This window comes from Stegostoma tigrinum, chromosome 5 (assembly GCF_030684315.1).
Source record: "Stegostoma tigrinum isolate sSteTig4 chromosome 5, sSteTig4.hap1, whole genome shotgun sequence".
Taxonomy (NCBI): Eukaryota; Metazoa; Chordata; class Chondrichthyes; order Orectolobiformes; family Stegostomatidae; genus Stegostoma; species Stegostoma tigrinum.
In genome coordinates, this window is record NC_081358.1 from 53606450 (window position 1) to 53633844 (window position 27395).

At 40.8% G+C, this 27395-nt stretch overlaps 1 protein-coding gene across 2 annotated transcripts in view; it reads right to left on the minus strand.

Annotated features, from left to right (window-relative positions):
* The window catches only part of LOC125451721 (protein disulfide-isomerase TMX3-like), a 133572-nt gene that overhangs the window by 72885 nt on the left and 33292 nt on the right, over positions 1-27395 (minus strand). For both annotated transcript variants that reach the window (XM_059646002.1, XM_048529257.2), the window contains exons 5-6: positions 6909-6954; positions 1980-2060 (exon numbers count right to left, since the gene is read on the minus strand). In XM_059646002.1, coding sequence (XP_059501985.1) covers positions 1980-2060; positions 6909-6954 — 127 coding nt within the window. The remainder of the gene's footprint in view (positions 1-1979; positions 2061-6908; positions 6955-27395) is intronic.

A 27395-nucleotide genomic window follows, 5' to 3' on the forward strand; every position in this document is an offset into this window, starting at 1 on the left:
ATTGCAGGGGCCCTTAATTCTCTCAGCCAAGCTTAGTTTTTCAGTAATTAGAAAAATAAATCATATCTCTTATCTCTTTGAAAACTTTGCTTAGCTGTTTTTCAAAGTGTCTTGATTTCTAGTATAAAGCAGGTGGCTTGCAGTACATATTAAACTGTTGACTTCAGGTTCCAAGAAGTCACATGGTAAAACCCTTCTCAACTTAAAGAATATCCAAATAATCCATTATCTTCTAGATTTTCCCCCATGTAGTCCTCAAGTCCCAGCAACCATCATTCATATCTTGATACGGCAGGATGACAGATCATTCGGACTTTACCAGGTAAGTAGAAATATTGATATTTAGAAAATCTATTACATTTCTATATCTGATCTTTTTGCTGTGGAATTGTTTAACACAGTCTATCACATGCTGCTTCCATCTTTCGGCGTGGAAACAGTCCGGTCCAAGTTGTATCTTTATGCGGTGACACCTCATTTTTAGGTGTGTCTGGTACTGCTCATGGCATGCCCTCCTACACTTTTCAGTGAAACTGGTTGATTCGCTGGCTTGATGGTAATTATTACAAATTGCAGCTGAGTACAATTCTCCTGATGATCTATAGCATCTTAAGGATGTCCAGCTTTGGGTTGCCAGATCTATTCTAAATCTATCCCACTTACCACAGTGGTAGTGTGGAACATGGTGGAGGTATCCTCAATGTGAAGGTAGGATTTCATCTCCACAAGGACTATGCAGTGGTAAATCCTACAAATACTGTCAAGGACAGATACATCTGCGACAAGTGGACTGGTTAGGACAGGGTTAAGTAGGTCTTTCTTGTCCAGTTGGCTCCCTGATCAGACTATGGCAACAGATTCAGTCTAGCAGCTACATTCTTTTGGACTCTACTTGGTTGTTAGTGGTGGTGCCAAGCAGCCATTCTTGATCACTGATGTCCATCCGAAGGTCATTCAGTTCCTGTGTTGTATTTGTTGCTTCTTCCAATCGGTGTTCAACACTGAACAGTACTAATTCACCAGCTCTGGGCAGTAGTAGATGAAATTTGCACCTCATGTTTTACCTGGTGCCACGAGACTTCATAGCGTCCATGGTCAATGTCGATGAGCAACTGACCTCCAATCATCTAACACTTCTTTTGGTGGATATGTCCTGCAGGTAGGACCGCACACACTCAGGTAATGTGATGTCTGCGACATTAAGGTGTAATTCCTGTAAGATTCATTCCAGGAGTATAATTACATGAAATTGTTGCTTGGCTAGTCTACGGGACAGCCGTTCCAATTTTAGTATAAGATCCCAGATGTGAGTAAAGAGGAACCTTGTGGGTTTTTTTCTTTTTCTCTCTCTCTGCTCTTGACCCATTCTGTCATTATTCTTTTTTCAAAGTGGCTTCAGCATTTTCCAATGAGTACTGCAGGGAAAATACAGCCTGAGGTGCTCAATTATTTCTTTAATTCTCCCATGACACTGCAACCTCTCTCTCCCATCTCTTATTTTGAAAGTACACAGCCTATAATTTTTCCACATGCTACAATCACCTTAACAACATTAAACCTTGCCTCAATCCCAAAGGCTGTTGCCATGGCCTTCACACGTACCCAGAATTTTCCACATACTTTTCTCAAGGGGTTTGATCTGCTTTCAAAATTCAATGTGCTTGATTTAAAAAACTAAAATTGAGACGATCACCTCAATTCAACTCGTGTCTCACAGATGTCAGTGATTAGAATACTTACATTTTCTAACCAACAACAAAACACAGGTGATGTAGCTGACGCGATCCAAATACCAGCTTTAGGTTCATTTAGGAAGAAGGACATTCTTTCAGCCATTATGCATTCTAAAGCTTACAGAAAACAAAACACAAAGCTGCAACAAATATCTAATCAATACTGAATTATTTAGCATCACACTGCAGACTAATGTACAAGTTACTTATTACTTAAAATTTCAAGATAAACAAAATTTCACTTACCCTGATACTCTGCCAGCAAACTCAATTATATCCTCTTTGGTACGAGGTCCTCTATAATTGTAAGCAAGATCACCTTTTAACCTAAGAGGAGAAAAAAAAGACTTGAACAAATAAATATCATTAAGTAATATTTTGCCATTGAGTTAAGTGAAGAATGGTATATTAACTTCAACAGAAAATACATAAATAGAATCTAAATTAATGCAAAAGTGCAAGGCTTACTAATAACATACATCCGAGTTCATTATTAGTCGAGAATAGATACAACCAAATGGTTTACATTGTTAATTAGACACTTGAATTATAATTTTTCATTACACCTTCAATAACGCATTCAACGGTGCCATAGTCACAACCTTTAAATTTAATTAATTTTTCAAATTAAACTTGATGGCTTTGAATGTGAACGGCAATCCAGTTATCTGTTCACAAAACCACTTCTGCCACGCATCTCTCCACTGTTTGCAAAACTCTGCTGTTTCCTCTTTGATGATAACAATGACCATGGTTGGAATGAGTTGGGTCCTTCCTGCTCCCCACTATGTTACAGATAGTCGTCCAAATGATGGGTATCAGGAGCTGGTACACCAGATTCTCTCACCTTCTGCTGCCCCAACCCCTTTCACCTTTATGTTCTGTGGGCTCCACTAAATTCAGCTCTATATTCAACAAGAATTTTGAGAAGTTTATGATCATGAGAAGTTTCTTATAAAGGCAATTCTTTCCCTATTTTTAAAATTAAAAATCTTGCATGCATTATAAAACATTCTATTCTTGTAAGTGAAAGAAAAATTGTTACATACTGTAACCAGGATAGTTATCTGTATTCCCCTAAAAATACACTCACCTTTAAGCATTCAAAGACAAGCTGTCCCTTCCCAATCTTATTGAACCTCCTGCTGCTTTTGACACTGTTAGCCATACCATCCTCCATCTCTTCACCACCGAGCTGGGTCTGGACTGCTCTCATCTGGTTCCATTCCTAACTAAACATAGCCAGAATATTACTTGAAACAGGTTCTCCCCCACTCCTCAACATGTATCTCTGGTGACTCCAAGAATCCATCTTTGGCTCCCTCCTATATCTTATCCACAAGCTGCAAATTAGCAACACTATCAAAATGCACATCGTTCATTCTCATGTATTCTGACACAACCCATCACTTTCTTACTGACAACACTTCATCTAATATCCAGTACACTGCAGAAATTTTCTCCAATCAAATGTTAGGAAGACTGAAGCCTGGTCTTCACGCCCCATGCCAAACTCTGTTCCTAACTACTGGGGACCTCCTTCTTCCTGGCAAGAGAGACTAAACCAGTCTGCCATAATTTGGTGTCAATTTTGAACCCAAGATGATTTCCCAGCCATATATTCACAAAACCAATCAGATCATCTATTTTCATCTCCATAACATCACCCAAATTAGACCATAAAACTACAAGAAATAGAAACAAGAGTAGGCTGCTCAGCCCCTCAAGCCTGCACTGCTGTTCAAAATGATAATGGCTTCTCAGACATTCCTCATATCCACCTTCCTGCATTTTCCTCATAACTGATTCCCTGAATGAACAAGAATCTATCTATTTCAGTCTTAAATATACATAAGGAATCTACATCTACAGCTCTCTGTGGCAAGGAATTTCAACGACTCTTAACTCTTAGAGAAGAAATTCCTTTTCATCTCAGACTTAAATTGGCACTCCTTTTTTCTAAGTCTATGCCCTCTGGTCCTAGACTCTCTCATGAGATGAACAGTCTCTCAGCAGTTACCCTGTCAAGGCTCTTAAGAATCCTAAAAGTTTCAATGAGATCATCTGTCATTCTTTTAAGGTCCAGCGAGTAGAGACTCAACCGGCTTAGTATTTGCTACAGCTCCCAGTGCTTATGATCACAAATCTCAACATGCACGATGCCAAAGCAATGCATTACACAATAAATAAACATGGGCTTGTGAACTTGCTGAGTTGCAATTGTAGAGTGTGTGGATAGTGTCAACAGAAAGCAGTGATAGAGCCGGATCTTCAACAAACAAGGTAGAACTCACAAAACACTGACATGCTAATAGGGATATTTGCTGGTAATTTCCATAATCTAAAATAAAATACAAAATCTCATTATCCAGGTTGTTTAAGAGTGTAAAAACATTTTAAAGGTATACATAGAGGACACTAATTGTAGGACTATGCCAAAAGAAGTTTGGTTATTTCTGTACACAAGATCCTCTTCTTGGTTACCATCAACGGCCTTTTGGTGAAACACTATCATTTAATTAGTATTTAAACACTTAATGTTCCATTACCACAAACATTTTAGTTGTACATCAATTTCTACAATGTACAAGGAGCATCTCAAATGATTCAACATGGTTATATAAAATAACAATGCAGATAAAAATAAAATTTCTGTTGCTCAATCAAATAAAAATTTAAATTAAGAGAAACGTTCATATTACAACTACAAACAACACGCTCCAGTAAGTTAGCACAACACTTGACAAATTCCATTAAATCAAAATTTTACAGCACAGGAAGCAGCTATTTAACTCATCAACATCTGTTAAGAAACCTTATTTTCTTGTCTTTTAGTCTCCCCTTCCCTTAATTCATTAGGGCCACCTTTTATCCTCTTTCCTTTCAAGAGATATTAACTATGCTGCTTCTTGAATCATAGAAAGGTTATAGCAGAGAACAGGCCATTAAACCCACCATGTCTGCACTGTTTGAATAAACTGGCTACCCAGTTAATTCCACTTTCTAGCACCTGGTCTGTAGCCTTGTAGATTAGTGTTTCAGATACAGAGGCAGGTTCCTTTTAAAGTGGGCAACAAATTCCAGACAGCCACCACACTCTAGATGAAACAACCTTTTATTGTGTCCCCTCTACTACTCCCATTAATAACCTTGAATCTGAGCTTCCCAGTAATTGATCTCTCTGCTAATGGAATCAAGTCTTCCCTGTTCTCTTTATCCAAGACCCTCATTATTTTGTACAACTTCAATATGTCACCGTTCAGTCTCCTCTATTAAGGAAAACAAAACCAACCCATCTGATCTTACCTCAAAAATGCAATTTTCAAGACTCGGCAGCATTGTCGTATATCACATCGACTCTCTCAACTACAAAATTATGTCCTCACTGCAATATGGTGACCAGGACTGTACACAGCTGTGGCTTAATAATTGTTTTATTTACTTTCAGCATCATGGCTCTAGTATTCAATACCTCAGCCAAAGAAAGGATAGTATCCCATATGCCTTTTTTTAAAACCACCTTTTCTATCTCACCTGGCACCTTAAGGGACCTGTGGATGTGCACTTCAGGTTCTCCCAGTTACTTTCTCTCTCTTAATTCCCCCCGTTTAATGTCCATTCCCTTGCTTTTTGTACTCTCACTAAATGCAGAAACTCTCACTTCTACAGACTGAATTTTATTTGCCACTTTTGGAAAATTGCCACTATCTTCCTGCAACTGACAGCCATCTCGAGGATACCAAGATATAACAGACTAATATTTGCATCATATGCAAATTTCCTAAGTCAATGTCCTACATTTACACTAACTCATTAATGCATACCTTAGACAGCAAAAAACCCCAAAAGTTGAGCCCTGGGGAGCACTAATTAAATTAAACTTTCATTCTTAAAAACATCTATTGACCGTTATTCTTTGCTTCCTGTCACTAAGCCAATTTTGGACCAAACTCTCCCATATTCCCTTGTATCCCACAGGATTTAATTTTTAAACAGTCTGCCATATGGGACATTATCAAATGCCTTATTAAATTCCATGGAGTCACCATCCACTGCTATCCTGATCAATCCTCCTTGTTACTCAAAAAAATAAGTTATGTAACCTCTGCCAAAAATGGCAAATAGAATTAAGTCTGTAGAAGTGAGGGTTTTTGCATTTGGGGAGAGTGGGGGAGAGAGAGCGGGTGGGGTGGGGGGGGGGGGGGGTGGGGGCGGAGGAAACAGGGAGAACTTGAAGAGCACATCCACAGGTCCCTTCCCTAACTTGTATCTACAAATAAATACAGGCTGTTGCATGTTTGCTAAAAAGGTACCTCTCAGGTTAATGAAATGTTGACCTTGATATCAAGAGAACTGAAATGTATTAAATAATGCAATGATGACTAATGCACTAGAGTGACCCACAAGCTATATTCATTATCTGGTTGTCTGTTAGGGCTCTGACGGCTACGTAGTTAACTGCTAAGCCAATCCTGGAAGGTTCTACTGCAATTAGAACAGGATAATGCAAACGACTGAATTTTGGGTGAGTTGTTGACTCAATTTTTTTTTCCTCACGTTTTTCTCTGCTCTGATAGGAACTGTCTTTCAAAAGGAGGTTGCACCGTATTTTGTGGTTGCACTTGGTGCAGTGAACCTGGGTGCGCTTTCCTTAGAATTCGAAGGCAATATCAAAACTCCTAAGAAAAGCCTTCAGACAGTCTTTGTGATGCCTTTAATCTCCTTAAATGTGCAAACAGACTCAAGTTCTCCATATATACTCACTTTGGTAAGCTAGTCCCAGACATTCTCACTACATTACCAGTGCAACTCAGTTGTGACACTCTCAGCATGCTGTGCATATTTGGTACGCCAATTCAGATGAGCACCTTAAAATCTGGTGTTTCTTCTTGCTTTAATTGTCCAAGCTTTAATGCCTTGCTAACCTGGTTGTTACATGCACATATGCAGAATGAGTAATTGTTTTGATTAATTAAATTCAACTTGATGCCAAATTTCAAAAATAACAAATTTTGCCTCATGAAGCCGCAATAAAATTCAATAAAAAGTATTCCATATCAGTAGGTTTTTTTCCTGCATGTGCAGCCTTGTCAATTTCCTATTCAAATGGGACACCTATGCTTTAAGACAGCATGTTCCTAATTGTACAAAATAAAACTATAATCCTTCACTTACAATTTGATGGTTGGATAACCTCGGACACCAAACTGAGAGGCAACACCTGGAGAGGGAGATAAAAAAAAAAGATGTCAGAAACAACTGAAACAGCAGATTTAGGGTACAAATGGTTTCTTCAAATGCTTACATGAGTATTTTTATCTATAATCAATTTGTCTGAAAATAAAATAATTCCCTTTCATTTTTTTCAAACCTAATATAGTTAGCTATTATGTAACAGCATTATATATATAGTCTAGCAGCTAGGTGTCGTACACCCTCCTGCTAACTTTAAAACCTTGCAATTTCTTTCAGTAGAAAGGTGAATGGAACGGCTATGTTGTACTCCTAAGGAAGGATACAGGCACAATTTGAACTCGATTGCCTTGTGCACCTAGGTACATTAATATTGAGTCGCTGGTGTAAATATACCATACTGACGTCGATGAACATTAATAAAACGATCTTCATTGCCATTTCGCTGTGACAGTTTATTTTGGCATCAACCAATAGTGAATCAGACTCTAAACAACACGAACGGATACTGCTAAGGATAATGAAGGAGAAGAGATACACTGCAGTGAATTGAGTTCAGCACTTGGTCTACCTTTTTCACATATTCACTTCCAGATTAGAATATTGAAAAAAAAATGCACGGTCCTGGCAGGTTTATTATGTCCAGCAGGTTTCCATCAGATAATGTTAGGTTGATGATTAAGGAACCATTTTATCCACAATATTTTGGCTTAAAACTGGGTGCCCAAAAATGTCGGTCATCTGAAAACCAAATACTTAGACGATATTTCATGCACAAATCAAGATGTTTTAATTTCAAAGGCTCCTCGGAGATCTTCAATGGCACCCATTTCATTTTCAGGAGGAATCTTCTCATTTTCACTAACCCATTTATTAGTTGATTCAGATACCTAGTAATAGCATCTGCTGTTTGTGAGATGCACTTGAGGTATGGACTTGACAAGAGAGTTAGAAAAACTCATGAATATTCTCAGTAATAATCAACTATTAAAATTAAAGCCACAACATTTCCTAGATTGCACAGTATGGAGCGGCACAGTGGCTAGGACTGCTGCCTCTCAGCGCCAGGGACCCGGGTTCAATTCCAGCCTCAGGCAACTGCCCATGTGGAGTTTGCACATTCTCCCAGTGTCTGTGTGGGTTTTCTCCAGGTATTCAAGTTTCCTTCCACAGTCCAAAAATGTGCAGGTTAGGTAGATTGGCTATGCTACATTGCCCGTGGTGTTCAGGGATGTGCGGATTAGGTGGGTTACGCAGGATGGGTGTGGGTGGGATGCTCTGACAGTCAGTGTGGACTTGTTGGACTGTCCAGGGATAGGCAAGTTGGATGGGTTATCCAGGGGGAAATACAGGGTTACAGGGATTGGCGGTTTGGGGGTGGGGGGAGTAGGAGTCTGGATGGAACGGTCTTCGGAAACTCTGTGTGGACACATTGGGCCAAACGGCCCGTTTCCACACTGTAGGGTTTCTAGGTAGTATTAAAATTGGTACAAGACAACAGGCAAGTTAGCAACAAAGGATTTTTCAAATAATTGACACTTTTTTAAGATAAAAGGTCATCACCTAAACACACCTTCTACATACTAGGGACATCAAAGCTCTATGCTATGATCCCAACTATGTTACTGCTTTACAAGTCAGATCTTTTGACAGGTACCTGGTTGGGTAGATCATATTTTTATTTGTTTTGGTTGTTTACTATTGCTGGGCCATAAGCACGTAATGCTGCAAATTTTGCTTCAAGCATAAAATGGAAGTTTATTACAAAAAGCACTATGATAAAATAGAATAGTCCAAACGGAGGTTGTAGACATGCTCGTCAAGCAGTGGGTTTGGGCGCAAACGTTTTGCACCCTGCTAATTAATATTGTCAGTATGGCTCCGGTGAAGATTCGGTATTCTGTCCTGCTTGTTATTTATATGCCACGGTTTGCTGGGGCGATTGGTATTATTCCTGGTTTTGTTTCTCAGTGGTTCGTACACAGGGTCTAATTTGTTGTGTTTGTTGATGGAGTTCCAATTGGAGTACCAGGCCTCCAGGAATTTCCTAGGGTGTCCCTGTTTGGCCCACGTGATTGTCAATGTGTTGTCCCAGTTGAATTCATGTCATCGTTGTCTGCGTGTAGTGCGACAATTGAGAATTAGTGGTGCTTTTTGGTGGCTAGTTGGTGTTCCTGTATCCGCATTGTCAATTTTCTTCTGGTTTGGCCTGTGTAGTGTTTCTCACAGTCCTTGAACAGTATTTTGTATATTGCCCAGTTTGCTGGTTTTGGGTATGGGATCCTTTATGTTTGTCAGTAGCTGTCACAGGGTGGTTGTTGGTTTGTGGGCTACTCTGATATCTGGGGGTCTGAGTAGTCTTGTGGTCAACTCTGATAGAAACATCCTTGATGTATAGTTAAGGTGATAAGTAACACTGGTTGTGTTGTGTCTTCCTGTTGCAGTCTGTCTGTTGTGAACAGCAGATTATGCTTTACGGGTATCCATTTCTTTTGAAGACTCTGATTATACGTTCCTGCTCTGCTTTGCATAGTTTTGGATTGCTGCAATGCATTGCGGCCTGTTTGAATAATGTCCTGATGCAGTCTGTGGGCACTGGGGTGGTTGCTAGTGTAATTGAGAATTTGGTCCATATGTGTGGGCTTTCTAGATATGCTAGTCTGGAGTGCCCCATTGTTTTTGTGTTCTACCGTTAAGTCCAGAAAGGGTAGTAGTTACTGTTCTGTTCTTCTTACATGAACTTTATCCCGGTAAGGATGTTGTTTACGTGTCAGTGGATTACTTCCAATTTAGTGCGTTTAATAATCACAAAGGTGTCATCTACATGTGGGACCCAAAATTTGGGTTGTATAGTGGGAAGTGCTGTCTGTTCTAACCTTTGCATTACTGCTTCTGCAACAAGTCCTGATATTGGGGATCCCAATGGTGTTCCATTGATTTGTTTGTATATATTGTTCTTGAAGGTGAAGGTGAAGATGAAGTGAGTGGTGAGGCACAAATCCCACAGTTTCATGATGGTGTCCTTATTGATGTTGTTGGTGTCCTGGATTATCTGCTTACTTGATTTGTCTAGTGGTGTGGCAATTGTTTCTTTGGTTAGGGCAATATTTATGGATGCAAGTAGTGCTGTTACGTTGAAGGATGTCATCATCTTGTCCTCATCTATCCTGGTGTCATTGAGGACGTTGAGGAATTCTTGGGATGAGTGAATTGAGTGGGTCATGTTCTCCATTAAGTATTTCAATTTCTGTCGTAGTTCTTTTGCAAGTCTGTATGCTGGTGTACCTGGCAGTGAGACAATGGGTCTGAGGGGGACGCTTTGTTTGTGTTCCTTGGGGAAAACCAAAGAATCAGGATGTGTTGGATCCCTCTGCTTTCATTTTTTCATGGTCTGTCTTGCTGATGTCTCCTGAGTTCTGTAACTATGCAAAGCAGAACAGGAACACTTATGTGGAGTCTTCAATATAAAGGGACATCTGAAAAGCACAATCCACCATTACTTCTGAGACAGACCACAACAGGAAGACACAACACAACCAGTGTTACTTATCACCCTACCATACATCAAGGGTATTTCAGAGAGGACCACAAGACTACTCAGACCCCCAGGTATCAGAGTAGCCCACAAACCAACAACTACCCTACAACAGCCACTGATGAACACAAAAGGATCCCGCACCCAAAATGGGCAAAACTGGGGTAGTATACAAAATACCATGCAAGGACTATGAGAAACACTGCACAGGCCAAACCAGAAGAAAATTGTCTGTATGGATACATGAACACCAAGTTTGTTGGGGTGGTTGATATTACTTCCAGTTTTGTTTCTCAGCCATCAAGAGACATGATCAAACCTCCCTTGTCTCACTACACGCAGGCAATGAGGGACACAAGTTCGACTGGGACAACACACTAATAAAAATCGCGCATGCCAAACAGAGGCATGCCAGGGAATTCCTGGAGGCCTAGTAGCCTAACCGAAACTGCAGCAACAAACACGTGGAATTAGACACTGTGTACAAGCCACTGAGAAACAAAACTGGAAGTAATATCAACCACCCCAACAAACTGAGACATAAGTAACAAGCGGGACAGAACACTGGTGTTTCACTGGAGGTGCATGAATGATGTTACCTAGCAGGGTGACAAAACATTTGCAACCAAACCCAGTAGCTTGGCGAGCATGGCCATAACCTGATCCATAACCTGAGCTACAAATCTAATTAAAAACTTTAAAGAGCCCAAACCATTTATTGTACAAATTCAAAATATTTCAAACATAGTCAAAGGGTAGTTCCATCAATCCAAAAACTCTCCTTTATAAATTGAAAAGTAACAAAGCTGCTTTTGGACAATTCCCAAAACACCCCTTCTATAGCTGCTACAACACAATTGTATAACATTCCCACCAAAATTCCTGTATCTAATACCTTCATGGGATTAAGTCACTGGCAACTTCCTGAAACTATTTACAGTTCCGGTTGAAGAAACTATCATACACTTCAGCTTCCATATACTATATTTAACAAACATTTCCATGCTTTTGTTTAGTCTGTAACTGGAACTAACTCTTCACTGTAAGGACCTAATTAGCTATAGATATCCTTCTCCACTCAAACGCACTGCTTTATACAGCAGTTATTGAGAGGTCATCATACGATTAACACCCAAAGTTTAAAAGTGAAACCAGAAGTCTCTTCCCTCAGCTATGAGTGTTTCCATTAAGCTTAAAAAAAAATTCCACAACACTCAAACAAATCCTTGGAGCCTCATTACTTATCCTGCTGAGTCACAAACAAACAAATCAAGGAGAATGTGTTATAAAGGAGCGCACTGAGACGTTAGCTGAGTCCCTAACCACAACCTGGTCTGGCTGCTGGAGTCTGCAGGGCTCGAAACTACCCAGGAAAATCTGAGAAGCTGCCTCCTTCCTTCCTGAACAGCTATCAATGCCTTTGCAGAGGCTGAATCCTACAGCAGCTCCAAGATTCAGTATCTGCCATCTCCCTTCTTCAGACAGATACACGCACAGGAGCCATGAGCTTGCTGTCTCCCTCTGTGCCAATTTGGTTTTAGTTATGTTAGAGCCAGGCCTCGTTGTTTACAAAACATGGTTTGCCCACTGAATACAGAGAATTCTTTTTCTCACCGAGGGTTCTGAGTCTTTCACAGAATCAGATAACTCCTACAGATCGGAAAGAGGCCATTCTACCCATTGGGTCTGCAGTGACCCTCTGAAGAACATCCCACCAAGACCCCCCTTCCAACTGTATCCCTGTAACAGAGCATTTCCCATGGCCAATCCATCTAACCTGCGCACCTTTGGACACTATGGGTAATTTAGCATCTAACCTGCACATCTTTAACCTGTGGAGGAAACCCATGCAGACACAGGGAGAATGTGAAAACTCCACATATGTTTTATGTTCTATGCTCCACACATACAGTCACCTGAGGCTGGAATCGAACCTAGGTCTCTGGTGGAATTCCTCTCCTCAAAAGATGGTGGAAGCACAGCTTTTGAACATCTTTAACGTGAAGGTGGATGAATTCTTGTTAAGGAAGGGAAGAGTGTGCGTATATGTTAACAGGAAAAGGATGGAAATGTGCAGGAATCAGGCCAGCCACTCTCTAACTGAATGGTGGGGCAAGTTTGATGGACTGAATGGCCTACCACTGCTGCTGTTTTGTATATTTTCTACATTGTTCGAGTCCAATCAAAGAATCATAGAATCCCCACAGTATGGAAGCATGCCATGTGGCCCATCGAGTCCATTCCACCCTTCTGAAGAGTATCCCACTCCCTTACCCTATCCCTGCAACCCTGCATTTCCCACAGTTAACCCAGCTATGAACTGCTGTTGGAGGGCTGTGATCTGGCGTTAATTCTGGCTCTGTTACCACCTCCGCGGCTGCTGAGCATTTCCAGCATTTTCTGTGTTTATTTCGCATTTCCAATATTGGCAGTATTTCTGCTGTTCTTTTTTACAACAGTTAAGTGTGGGTGTTGCTATACATACAAATAGGGTTGTAACTAAGAGACAGCAAGAGCTGTCAATGCTGGAGTCAGAGATAACATGGTGTGGAGCTGGAGGAACACAGCGGGCCGGGCGGCATCGGAGGAGCAGGAGGGCTGGCGTTTCGGGTCTGGGTCCTTGTTCAGATGAAGGATCCCGACCTGAGGCGTCGGCTTTCCTGCTCCTCTGATGTTGCTTGGTCTGCTGTGTTCATCCAGCTCCACGTTGTGTTATCCCAGGGTTGTAACTAAGTCGTGTTTGCCTTCTTAATGTAGCGTTCCTCTTTCTGTAGCTGTTCACACATTTTCTCTCTCTGCTACCGAATCAACCATGCATCATCTTAACATCAAAAGGACTATATCGCAATTTACATGAAGATATTGCTGTAACTCAATTTAAGTGCCAAACAGATATCCAAACTGCAAATGCTTTGTACTGCAAAGCAAAGAAGAGGACTGTGAAATCTGAGATATCTTTACATACTCAGAGGATCGGTAAATGCATTTGGCAGAACAGCCACTGTTTAGATTGGAGCAGTACTGCGTTCACAATCCCTCGTCCAACTGAGTCCCTTCTGCCCTTCACCCATTATGTAAACCTTTAGAACTTCACTTTGGTTAGAGAATAATTGGTGATGACCAACCCCTTAAATCAGGAGAAACAATGACCTGACAAGAATGCGCCACTGAATTGGTGATTTTTTTTTTGGTATGTTAAAAATATCTGTACTGTGGATTTAATTTGCCTTAAGGAAGAAAGACATATGTTTCTATAGTGCCTTTCACAAGCTTGCCAAGTGCTTTATGGAAAATTACACGGTGCTGGTCTCAGCAGAATATATTCAGAGCTTTCTCCAGCATGCTGCAACTGTACAAAATGCTAGTGTGGCCTCATTTGGAATATTGCGTGCAGTTCCAGTCGCCCCATTGCAGGAAGGATGTGGAAGCATTGGAAAAGGTGCAGAGGAGATTTACCAGGATGTCGCCTGGTCTGGAGCGCAGGCCCTATGAAGAAAGGCTGAGGTACTTGGGAGTGTTCTCATTGGAGAGAAGAAGGCTACGAGGGGATTTAATAGAGACATGCAAGATGATCAGAGGATAAGATAGGGTGGACAATGAGAGTCTTTTTCCGAGGATGATGACTTCAGCTTGTACGAGGGGGCATAGCTACAAATTGAGAGGTGATAGATTTAAGACAGATGTCAGAGGCAGGTTCTTTACTCAGAGAGTGGTAAGGGCGTGGAACATCCTGCCTGCCCATGTAGTTAACTCAGCCACATTAGGGGCATTTAAACAGTCCTTGGATAAGCATATGAATAATGATGGGATAGTGTAGAGGGCGGGGCTTAGATTAGTTCACAGGTTGGCGCAACATCGAGGGCCGAAGGGCCTGTTCTGCGCTGTATTGTTCTATGTTCTATGTTCTATGATCATGAGGGTACAAAACACATTGACTCTACAGCCAAGCTTCTGAAAGGAACTGCTTTTGTTGCAGAACTACTTACAAAAGTTAATTATAACATCACACACAGAAAAACCCACCAGTTGCTAAGACCAAACTAGAAATCCAAACTTAGAACAACCAATATTAAATATTATATATCAATGCTAGTTTACATGATAATATGCACAAAGTTTGAGCTTTTAAACCAGGCAGTTAAGATTTTTCACTGCACCTCAGATCTCAATCTCAGACTTGAATTCAACAATTAACAGCATTCATTACAGTAGAATCTGGTACATTACCTACACAGCCTTCAGCTACAGTCCACATTAGCTTGCAAAGAATTCATTACCTCAGTCATCCAAGTTTTCTCAGATCCCAATTTGCTGGGTAATCATTTGTTGACAGGTTTAAAAATGATCTCTTCAATCGAAGCCCCCTTCCCCCCAGTATTCATATTGTAGTCTCATCACCACCTCCTCAAAAACTCTCTTGCAGCCTCCTTCTCCCTCACAACCCTCGTGCAGCCTTCTTCCATCCCCTCACACCCACCCACTCATGGCAGATAGAAATTCCAGATCTGTCTAGAGGTAGCCCCCAACCTGTGGACGGTGACATCCTCATTGCTATCACTTACGTTCCTAACTCCTTCAGTCAAAGGTTGCTTCTCTCTTGTTTCTGTTGCCGAGAAGTTCACTAATTCACTTACCAACTGGGGCATGGGACAGAACAAGCCTATGACTGGAGACACAGCTCCTCACTATTTCTTTTCATTCTATCTCCAGTGGTGACTTTTCTATTCTGAGTAGATTTCCGAAACATGTAGGGGCATTAAGGATTGGATTCACCCACTGCTCCCGTATACTGGATGTCAGTTCAATTCTATTGAGTTAAAATAGAAGACTTACCTGGGCAATTACACTAGGTGCTGCATGGTGAGGCATTGCTCCAAACTAATTACTGGCTTTGCCACTGTGCATGCTCCTCTATGCCTTTCCCCGAGGAACTCTTGATCCCACCAGGCCCAGCTGAGGTTGCAATCTGAAAGGTAGACATGGGCACTTTTGCCCGCGGAACTTTGCAAATCTGAACTTTAAGGGCAGTTGTGCAAACTCAACAGCCTGCAGAGACTTTTGAATTGTAAATTACAATACAGTTTGACTTAAGATTTAAGCAAACAGATCTGTTAACATTAAGATTATGGAACTGATGAACCCAACTGTAACTAAATATTCAAATCAGACTGACTGCAAATCCAAATCTAACAATACTACACTGTCAAATGTATGCCGCAGTTAACAGGTGGATTAAAAATATCTACATTAACACATTATGACACATCTGGCAGATGTAGGACTGAGCCTTGACCTCCTGCCACAGGACATACAGACTCTACTACTGTGGCATGAGAGCTCTTCACAGACAACATATGGCTGGTACTCAGATGACCAGTAAGGGAGGAGGGTGGATTTTCTAGTATGGTCTCAATTAAATGTGAGCACACTTGAGTCAGAGTGAAACCGTCTTTTGTATCATGCCTGTTAATAAGCTACGGCTTCTGTTGATTCATTTCATTACTCTTGTTTTGCCTTTTGCTTTTAAAGGCTTCCAACTTGTACTCTTCCCTTCCATATGTACTCAAAATAATTACTCATGTCAAAAAATCCATGCACTCATAGCTGTGGGAAGAAAAACAAAATCCCTGCCTACATTAAGAATGTGACAATCGTAACCATTAAGAGGGGTAACAAATTATGATGGGGAAGGAGGCATTTCCCTCTTGTCTATAGCAGGAAAAGTCCTGACACATTCTCCTAAATCACCAGCATTCCGTGAGAAACTTCTTTTCGGAGATAGAATGCCATTTCAAACTTTTCAGTTGGATGTCTGATGGTCTTTGTTCTCATACAAATCCAAGGAAAATATCAAAAGCACCATCAGGAATTCTTCATTTCATCCACCAGTCTAAGCAAAGCATTTCACTCAACAAACTGAGGCTCTGCAGAAAACAATCCAAACATTTTTATGTCAAAGTAACTTCTCCACAACTTGTAAATGATTTATACTGAATTTACTGCAACTGTCTTGAGTGGGCGATCAAAACAGATGACCTCAAAATCTAAATAAGGGTTAAACAAGACTGTGTGACTTTTTAAGAAGGGAGGTAGACAGAAGATGGGTAACTTTAGGCCTGTTAGCTTAACTTCTGTTGTGGGGAAAATACATATAATAAAGGAAGAAACAGCGGGATATCAGGATAGAAATTGTTCCATTAGGAGACACAACACTGGTTCATGAAAGGTAGGTCATGTTTAACTAATTTACTGAAATTCTTTGAGAGTATTATGAACGTGGTGGACAATGAGGAACCGGCAGATGCAGTGTATCTGGATTTGATTTGATTTTATTCTAAGTACAGTGAAAAGTTTTGTTTTATGAGCAGTACAGGCAGATCATAGCAAAAAAGACATAGGTCATACAGTGTGAAGCTGAATGAACACAGCAGGCCCAGCAGTATCTCAGGAGCACAAAAGCTGACGTTTCGGGCCTAGACCCTTCATCAGAGAGGGGGATGGGGAGAGGGTTCTGGAATAAATAGGGAGAGAGGGGGAGGTGGACCAAAGATGGGGGTGAGGGAGGAGGTGTGGGGGCAAGTGTAGTTGTGCAGGTGAACATCTGCTTAATACCCACACCAGATAGGTGGAGAGGAGAGTATAGGTGGGGAGGTAGGGAGGGGATAGGTCAGTCCAGGGAAGATGGACAGGTCAGGGAGGCGAGATGAGGTAGTAGATAGGAAATAGAGGTGTGGCTTGAGGAAGAACAGGTTAGGGAGGCGGAGACAGGCTGGGCTGGTTTTGGGATGCAGTGGGGGAAGGGGCGATTTTGAAGCTGGTGAAGTCCACATTGATACCGTTGGGCTGCAGGGTTCCCAAGCGGAATATGAGTTGCTGTTCCTGCAGCCTTCGGGTGGCATCATTGTGGCACTGCAGGAGGCCCATGATGGACATGTCGTCTGAGGAATGGGAGGGGGAGCTAAAATGGTTCACGACTGGGAGGTGCAGTTGTTTATTGCGAACCGAGCGGAGGTGTTCTGCAAAGCGGTCCCCAGGCCTCCGCTTGGTTTCCCCAATGTAGAGGAAGCCACACCGGGTGCAATGGATACAGTATACCACATTGGCAGATGTGCAGGTGAACATCTGCTTAATATGGAAAGTCATCTTGGGGCCTGGGATGGGGGTGAGGGAGGTGGTGTGGGGGCAAGTGTAGCTGTGCAGGTGAACATCTGCTTAATACCCACACCTCCTCCCTCACCCCCATCCCAGGCCCTAAGATGACTTTCCATATTAAGCACATGTTCACCTGCACATCTGCCAATGTGGTATACTGTATCCATTGTACCCGGTGTGGCCTCCTCTACATTGGGGAAACCAAGCGGAGGCCTGGGGACCACATTGCAGAACACCTCCGCTCGGTTCGCAATAAACAACTGCATTTTCCAGTCGCGAACCATTTTAACTCCCCTCCCAATAATCAGACGACATGGGCCTCCTGCAGTGCCACAATGATGCCACCCGAAGGTTGCAGGAACAGCAACTCATATTCTGCTTGGGAACCCTAGAGCCCAATGGTATCAATGTGGACTTCACAAGCTTCAAAATCTCCCCTTCCCCCATTGCATCCCAAAACCTGCCCAGTTCGTCCCCTCTCCCCACTGCATCCCAAAACCAGCCCAGCCTGTCTCCGCGTCTCTAACCTGTTCTTCCTCTCACCCATCCCTTCCTCCCATCTCAAGCCGCACCTCCATTTCCAACGTACTACTTCATCCCGCCTCCTTGACCTGTCCATTTTCCCTGGACTGACTTATCCCTCCCTACCTATCTTCATTTCTCTCCATCTTCGGTCCACCTCCCCCCTCTCCCTATTTATTCCAGAACCCTCTCCCCATCCCCCTCTCTGATGAAGGGTTTAGGCCCGAAACGTCAGCTTTTGTGCTCCTGAGATGCTGCTTGGCCTGCTGTGTTCATCCAGCCCCACACTTTGTTATCTTGGATTCTCCAGCATCTGCAGTTCCCATTATCACTAGGTCATAAAGTGCTTAGAGCAAAGCATACAAGGATATAGCTGCAGAAGAGATGCACAAAGCAGGATCAACAATTGTTTTAAATTAAAGAGGTCAATTAAGCAGGTAATAACAGCAGGGAAGAAGCTGTTATTGAACCTGTTAATACATGTGCTCTGTATCTTCTGCCTGATGGAAGAGGTTGGATGTGAGCATTACCATGCTGGTAGGGATCTTTGATGATGTTGGCAGTCTTTTCACAGCAACCAGAAGCATAAATGGAGTTCATGGATGGGAGGCTGGCTTTCCTGATGGTCTGAGCTGTGCACACAACTTCCCGTAGTTTTTTTTACAGTCCTGGGCAGAGCGTTGTTGTACCAGGCCATTATGCACCCAGATATAATGCTTTCTATGGTGCATCTGTAAAAGTTGATGAGGGTCTTTGTGGACATGCCAAATTTCCTAAGCCATCTGAAGAAGAAAAGGCATTCTTCAAGAGGATTTCCGGAAGGCATTTGACAAGGTGCTCCACAAAAGGCTGCTGTATAAGATAAAGGAGTGTGGCATTACGGATTACATATTAGCATGGGCAGAAGAATGGTTATCTAACAGAAATTAAAGGCTGGAGATAAATCGGTCTTTTTCTGGTTGGTGATCAGTGGCTAGTGGTGTACCTCAGGGATCGATGTTGGGGTAGCAATTATTTACAGTTTACATACATGATTTAGAGTTGGGGACCAAGTCTGGTCTGTCAAAGTTTCCAAATGACATTGAAATGAGTGGTACAGCAAAGCGTGCAGAAGACACAAAGTCTGATGAGGAATATAGATAGATTAAGTGAGTGGGCAAGTGTCTGGCAGTTGGAGTACAATGTTGGTAAATGAGGTCATCCATTGTGGGAGGAATAACAACAAAATGGACTATTATTTAAACAGCGAAAAATCACAGCATGCAGAGGGGCCTGAGTACCGTTGCGCATGAATCACAAAAGTTGGTTGCCACATGCAGCAGATAATTAAGGTGGTGAATGGAAATATTGTCTTTCATTGCGAGAGGGATGGAGTTAAAAAATAGGGAGATTATGTTGCAGTTGTATAGGGTGCTGATGTGATCATACCTGGAGTGATGTGTACAGTTTTTTTTCCTCGTTACTCGAGAAATGATGTACTGGCACTGGACAGGGTGCAAAGGAAGTTCACTAGGGTAATTCCAGAATTGAGGTTGTCTTAGAAGGAGAGATTGAGCAGACTGGGACTGTACTCATTGGAATTTAGAAGAATAAAGGGGTGGGGGTTGGAAATCTGATAGAAACATCTAAAATTATGAAGAGAATAAACAGAATAGTAGTAGGGGGGAGAAAACCAGACCAAGGAGGCACAGCCTCAAAATAAGGGGGAACAGATTTAGGAATGAGTTAAAGGGGGATGTCTTCACTCAAAGGGTGGTGAATCTGTGGAATTCCTTGCCCAGTAAAGTAGTTGAGGCTACCTCATTGAATGCTTTTAAGGCAAAGACAGAGTTTTGAACAGTAAGGAAATTGTGCATTATACTGAACAAGGCGCTAAGTAGAGCTGAGTCCATGAAAAGATCAGCCACGATCTTACTGAATAGTGGAACAAGCTCGATGGGCCAGATGGTGTACTCTTGCTCCTACTTATGTTATGATAACCTGTATGTTTTTTTTAAACAATCTACCTAACAATAGTTATTAAGCCTGAAAAGATCAACTATCCTTTGGTGTGTGTATTAAATACTGCTTTGATAGCAAACTGCAATCTCAGCCATCTGTGGCAAAATTAAGCTGACTACCACAGACATACAGAATCACAGTTTGCAGATGGCTATTTTGTTATGAATGACTCTGCACAAGATCAGCAAGTCATTGTCTCTCTTCAGTTCGACATAAGACACTTAGCCCGTTTTTGAATGTTGCCAAAACAAAACCATTAACTCACACTTAGCCAAATGTTCCACCTCCCATATATGTTGAAGGGCTCTGGAACAGGTTTAGCACTTCCCATACCTCTGTAGCAGCTATCTGCAAAAGGACACCACTGGTGAGCTTGTAGAAGATCAATCTTCAATGAACCCATAGCAGTCAATTTTTGTCAGACCTCCATTAGTGAGCAAATGTTCTTAAATGTAAGTGAGCTGTTATCACCATACTCCTATGCTACATCGACTGCTGGTCTTTGCACTCGTGACACTCGAGCACTTGAGGAATTCTATGAGCAATGCCTCCATTATCACATCTACCCATTCACTGAGGTAAGGAGGAGTAGAGAACTATGGGACCCTTCCTGAAACCATCTCCATAAGGAGTGATGCAAATTTCTTTATAATTAGTTGATTGGACATTCAAATGCCTGAAAAGCATTCCCCCTGCCAAGTCCTTTTTTTCTCAACTCTCAAATGGCTAATATTCCAGTGGGGGAGAAGGCAAACACTTCAAAAAACACAAACTCTCTTTGAAGCATGTCAGCATTGGCATTAATTAGTGGGACCGTGTTGCATCGTGGTTTGAGTTAAAAAACAGTATTACTGATGAGGCAGACTGGATTCACAGCTGAAAAGAAGTAGAAGATCCCGAATTCCATATCCCATAACCTCACATGATATCCTATTCCATGTGCCCAAAGATTTAATAGTCAAGGAGCTGCCTGTTCAGGCACACAAAGAATTACATAGAAACTTGTGATCTTGAGAAGATGTGTTCAGCTCTCTCTTGAATTAAGAAACTGCCAAATTCAGTGAGTTTGGGAGTAACCATAACACTCTCTTCTCTTCACATATTGTACAGGTTAATCAACATACCGTCTTCCACCCATGAAAAGATATAAATCTTTCAACTTTGCTAATACAAAAGCAAGGCTTTGGAAATGGAAATATTCTCCAGGTAAAAGTGCACAGTATTTGTTAAATTTTCATTGGATTAAAGCTATCATTGAAACAATTTTCTTTAAAGTGACAAACTAAACTTTGCCCTTTCAGCTCTGATCAGGAAAAAAAAACCTCAAAAAGGAACGGCTCATTTCATTAAAAGGTGAAGCTGCTGTTATATTGAACTTTTCAAGAAAATGGAAAAAAAAATATCACTGGAACAGGTACAATGAATCATACAGTCATTAGGTTTCCAGCTGTTTTGCAACTCTTCAGCATATGCCTACATTTTACTCAGGACTAAGTCATCAATCCCTTTGTACAAAGGGAAAAAACACAATCTGACCACAGCATTAAGCATAAAGCAGGAGATACTGACATTTAGTCAAACTGGAATAAAGTTGGCACACAGAGGTTTCAGTATATTTTGTATGGAACATTTGATTCCCACAGATCAAAGAGTGTTGAAAATTGCAATAAATCAAATACTAACAACTTCTGGGCTCATCCTACTAAGTGGTACCCAAAGAATGGAACAGTAAGAATAGATGCAAGTTGTATAACTTAAACATACGTGTTGCCTCATTATCCAATTCCCTAGTTAACAAAGAGTGAAACCAATGATTTCATGCAAAGGTAAAATTAAATCCCACTGAGAATGCCAACTAGTGCATCTGTGTCCAACCTTAATTGCACCATTCACTCTTATGGAATAGTTAAAAACATCCAATTCTCAGAAGACCAACTGGAATGCAAGTAGAAAATATGTGCCCTTCTTTTAAGAGAAGGGTAGCTAAATTTAATTGCAATGAATCACACTGAGAGACAATACAAATCTAGTTTAAGTTCTTTATATTGATAATTTACTGTAGAATCATAGAATCCCTGCAGTGCAAATAGGTGCCATTTGGCCTATCGAGTCTGCACCAACCCTCCCAAGGGCATCCCTTAAACCCTATTACCACAACTAATCCACCTAGCCAATGGGACAATTTGGTATGGCTAATCCACCTAACGTATGGACAGTGGGAGGTCATGGATGCACACAGCAAAAACCCATGCAGAGACAGGAAGAACATGCAAACTCCACACAGACAGATAGTCACCTAAAGCTGGAATTGAACCTGCATCCCTGGGGCTGAGAGATCACAGTGCTAACCACTGAGCCACACCATGCCGCCCACAATATTATAGGGAAGAGCTGATATGTTACACCCCAAGAGCTAAAGTCACTTAACTCAAATCATCAGAGATTTTACAAGCACAAATTTTCTGCTTTGTTGTGATATTTACATTGATTACTTTAAATTACTGGTTAATTCAATTTAGTTTTAAAAGTCTGCATTATCAGTAGCCATTCTAACCTAGATTATCAGAAACAGAACTAAATAAAATGGAAACCCACAGAACTGCAGATGTTGGAAATCAGAAACAAAAGCAGAATTTGCTTAAAAGATTCAGCAGGTCTGGCAGCATCTGTGGAGAGAAAGCAGAATAAATGCTTTGGGTCCAGTGAACCTTCTTCAGAACTAAGTTCTTCAAAATTCAGATCTGAAGAAGGGTAATTGGATCCAAAACATTAATTATGCTTTCTCTCCACAGATGCTGCCAGATCTGCTGAGCTTTTACAGCAATTTCTAATTCAAATGGAGATGGCTTATGGCAAGGAGAGAGGAACAAAAGTTAAGATTTTCACCTCTAACAGCAATCTAACACCTTGGAGATCGTAGGAACTACCGATGCTGGAGTCTGAAATAACAAGGTGTGGAGCTGAATGAAGACAACGTTTCTGATGAAGGTTCCAGACCCGAAATGTCAGTTTTCCTGCTCCTCTCATGCTACCTGACTTGCTGTGCTTATCCAGCTCCACACCTTGTAATCCAACACCTTGGCTTGACTGGCTACAAAACTGCATTAACAGAGCTGAAGAATATTTCTGTAGCTTCAGCTTAATTATTTGACCAGAACTCAGTGCTTAGTCTTTGAACAGGAGGTGAAGAATGAAGTAACCAGAGTTTCATATTATGAAGGTACAGACAAAGGAACTGAAATGAAACCGCTTTGAGATAATGCAAATAAATGGTGCAAGAACTTTCCAGACTTAATTTACTTGTCCAGTTACAAGATGTAATTTCCAGTTTCAGATAGTAAGAGATTGCAATGCTTGGACACAAAATGATCCGAAAAATAATTTTCCATCTTAGTTGGATACTGATGAATTGGAAATCAGAAGCATTGGTTTACTAATGTCAAAAGTAAATTACTTCACTGAAATGTTTACATGAATAATCTTAGAAATTATTAGATAATTTCTGCAAAGTGACCAGCAGTTTCCCAAAAAAAAGACCAGTCACTCAAGTAGAATTTGAATTATTTGTTAATTGTCACATAAATTTCACAACACTTCAAATTCTATAAATATAGAATGTTTATAAGTTTGCATTCAAATACGATTACAGATGACTCCAAATGTGCGCACAATGAACATGTCAAGTTGAATTATTTAGATGGCTAACTTGGATTATAATTTTCAAAATTTGCATGTTTTCTTGAACTAATAAGTAGCTGTGACTCAGCATATTGATAATGCGTAACCAATGCAACATAATCTACAGAAGACTGTGTAATACTGTAGACTTGTGAAATATGTAATCAGCTCCAACCATTCCATCAAAGAAAGTATGATTTAAAGAGTCATGGATTCTTTTGGTCCTTTTATTTGCTTTCGTGAAGAAGCAACAGAACGTTGAAAATTCAAAATTTTCCCAAAGTTCTCTAAACACCTCTATCAAAACTCAACAATTCCATAATATTGACACGGTTCGTTCTCACATTAAAATGTTATGTACAAGAAACAGTTCTCTTCTCATTAAAAGACAGCCCCACAGAGAGTTAGATGTTTTCAATTCATTCTGCACAATACTAAAATAGTACAATTAGCAGATGTCACACAGCATTGTACAACGTCCCACAGTTGACACATCTACAATTTAAACAAGAGTTAATTTGCATGCAAGCACTTAACTGGCAATTTGTTTTTATTAACTCAATACTTGCCATGTTTCTTTTTAAATTAGTGAATCAACACAATATCAGCATCTGATGAGAGTTTAATCCACTTATGTAATCTAAACACAAAACACTTGAGGAACATATTATCCACTGTTTGAAGTTTAATTGCCTCATGTAAACTTTATGGAGCTTTGCAAAATTTTAAAATAAATGGATTGTTTCTCCACATTTTGTTACTTTTCTCCCCAAACACAGATTCTCAAGTGTCCAACTCATTCTTTGTGCTCCCGCTGAACTCTTTCCAAGAAGTCAATGAAAGTAAGGGTAGCCAAACGGGAAGTCAATACCAAGTCAACACCAGATGCTGCCAGACCGGTTGGGCCTTCCCAGCAACTTCTGTTTTTGTTCCCAATAAATGAAGAGTTCCATCATCTTCTTTGGCCTCATCTTTATCTACCCAATCATAACTTGAGTTGAGTTATCACCTGCAATTGTTTCTCTTCCAAGTCCTACCCCATTAACTCTGGGCCACCAAAAGCTATTGTTGGCTCCCTCCTGTTTTGCATCTAAATTCTGCCCTTTGCAGCCATCATCAAAACTAGAGCATTAGTTTTTACACAAAGGTTTAAGACATCCAGTTCTACCTCACCATGACCTCTCTTAACTTCTCCACAGTTGCTGAATTGTCAGACTGCTGGCCTAACATCCAAGATTGAATGAGCAGAAATTTCCTCAAAATTAAACACTCAGGAGGCAAATCTATGTAAAAATGGTAACTGGGTTGTTCAAACATTGGTGTCATTCTTTATCCTGATACAAGCCTCTGATCATACATACGTACCAACACCAAAACAACCAACTTCTGCCTGTATAGCACCACTTAACACTGCTTCAGCTCGGCTGTGGCTGAAATGAACAAATAAACAAAACTCTTTCTTTCATTATTTCATATATCAATGCACTCTGGCCCCTCATTCCATCATGTGTAAACTCAAGCTTACCCAAAATTCTGCTTCCATGTACTAACTGGCACCAAATTTCATTCACCTATTACCATGTTCAATGACCTATAGTGGCTTCCAGTCATGCAGTTCTTCCATTCTAAAACTCACACCAGTTTTCAAAATCTCTCCTTGATCTCACCTCTCCAGCTCTAATTTCATCCATACCCACATCCTACAACATTTATAGCCTCTTGTGCATGCCTATTTTAAATATTCCATCATTAACTGCTGCGCTTTCAGCTGGCAAGTCCTTGAAATCTAGAATTTCCTCTCCATATCTCACCAGCTCACATTCACTCGCTCTTTTTTTCCCCTTTAAGAGATTCCTACAAGATTAGTTTTTAGAACAAGCCTGCTGCTCCACCCTTGCCTTATATAGCTTGGCATAAATGTTTGTTTTATAATGCACCACAAAAACACCATGGGCCATTTTATGCCAATAAAAACACTGTGCAAATACAAGTTGTTGTTATGATCAAAGCTTCCTCAAGATACATTCCCTTTATCTATTATTTTGTAATGAACTTGCTCAGAGTTGTTAAGCTCTGCACACCTTCTGAACAACTACAACTTGAACCTGTGTCCCTTGATTCAGGGATACTACCACTGCGCCACAAGAGCCCTTACAGTCCCTTAATTATTACACTCTGATTCAGAATTGCTTCAGTTAATATAAGTGAATGGTTCCAACGAGCTCCCAAAAGGTAATTCTGTACAAATAGAAATTTAAAGACCCAAAATATATTTGATCAACGTACTATTTTATGTAATCATAATATTTTAAATCATGCATACTCTCAAAGTATTGCATTAAAATGTGCCAGCAAAATATCATGCCATGTATTGCAGATGCCAAGAGTTTAGACTGTTGAGTATTTACAGTCACAGCACATTGTACAGCACAGAAACAGACCCCTTGGTCCAACTCATCCAAGCCAACCAGATATCCTCAATAAATCTAGTCCCATTTGCCAGCATTTGGCCCGAATCCCTCTAAACTTTTCCGAATCATATACCCATCCAGATGCCTTTTAAATATTGTAACTGTACCAACCTCTACCCCTTCCTCTGGCAGCTCATTCTATACATGTACCACTCTATGTGAAAAGGTTGTCCCTGAGATCCCTATTAAATCTTTCCCCTCTAGCTCTGGGCTACCCTACCTGGGAAAGTACCTTGACTATTCATGCCCCTCATCATTTTTATAAACATCTATAAAGGTCACCCCTCAGCTTACGACGCTCCAGGGAAAATAGCCCCAGCCTATTCAGCCCCTACAGCTCAAACCCTCCAACCCTGGCAACATCCTTGTAAGAATTTTCTGAACCCTTTCAACTTTAACAACATCATTCCTATAAGCAAGGAGACCAGAACTGAACGCAGTTCACTCCCAAGAGGTATTCTTTGGTTCTTCTAATAAAACCTCCACCTACAAATCTTAACCCTTAATATCACTCCACCATACTAACATTCCAAAGATGTACACAGAGGGTGAAATAGCAGAACTGCACAGAAAACAACAAATATATAAGGAAAAAATAATTTGATAAAGCTACAGGGGTTTTGGAGCAGAGTTCTCACCAATGTTTTGTTCATGGTAGACACATCTGATTTGTGTCTGGTGCCTCTAATTTGTTTCCCCCCCAAACTACCACTAAACCCAACAATTTAGACAGGCAGATTTGTGTAGACAGTTTTGAGTTGCTGTATGGTCATGCTTGGGATATTGCCCAGAAAAAAAAATAATGCCAAGGTCTCAGGATATACCACCAGTAAAAAATGTTCCAAAAAGATAACCCAAATACATCTGCTCCTAACCACATATCCCCTAAAATTTCAGCACACCACATCAAATCATCAGCTATGATTTCAAGAGAGAAAAATGGAAATATTAGTTAAGATCGAAATTTTCTAAAGTGAACAGTAAGCCAACTGGGCTTCAAAGTGTCTAGTAAAATGATTCGGCCTCAAGCTTAACTTGAGCCTTACTGGGACAGTGCAACAGTAAGTTCAAAGTAGAAATCAGCAAATAATTGAAATGGCAAACAACATG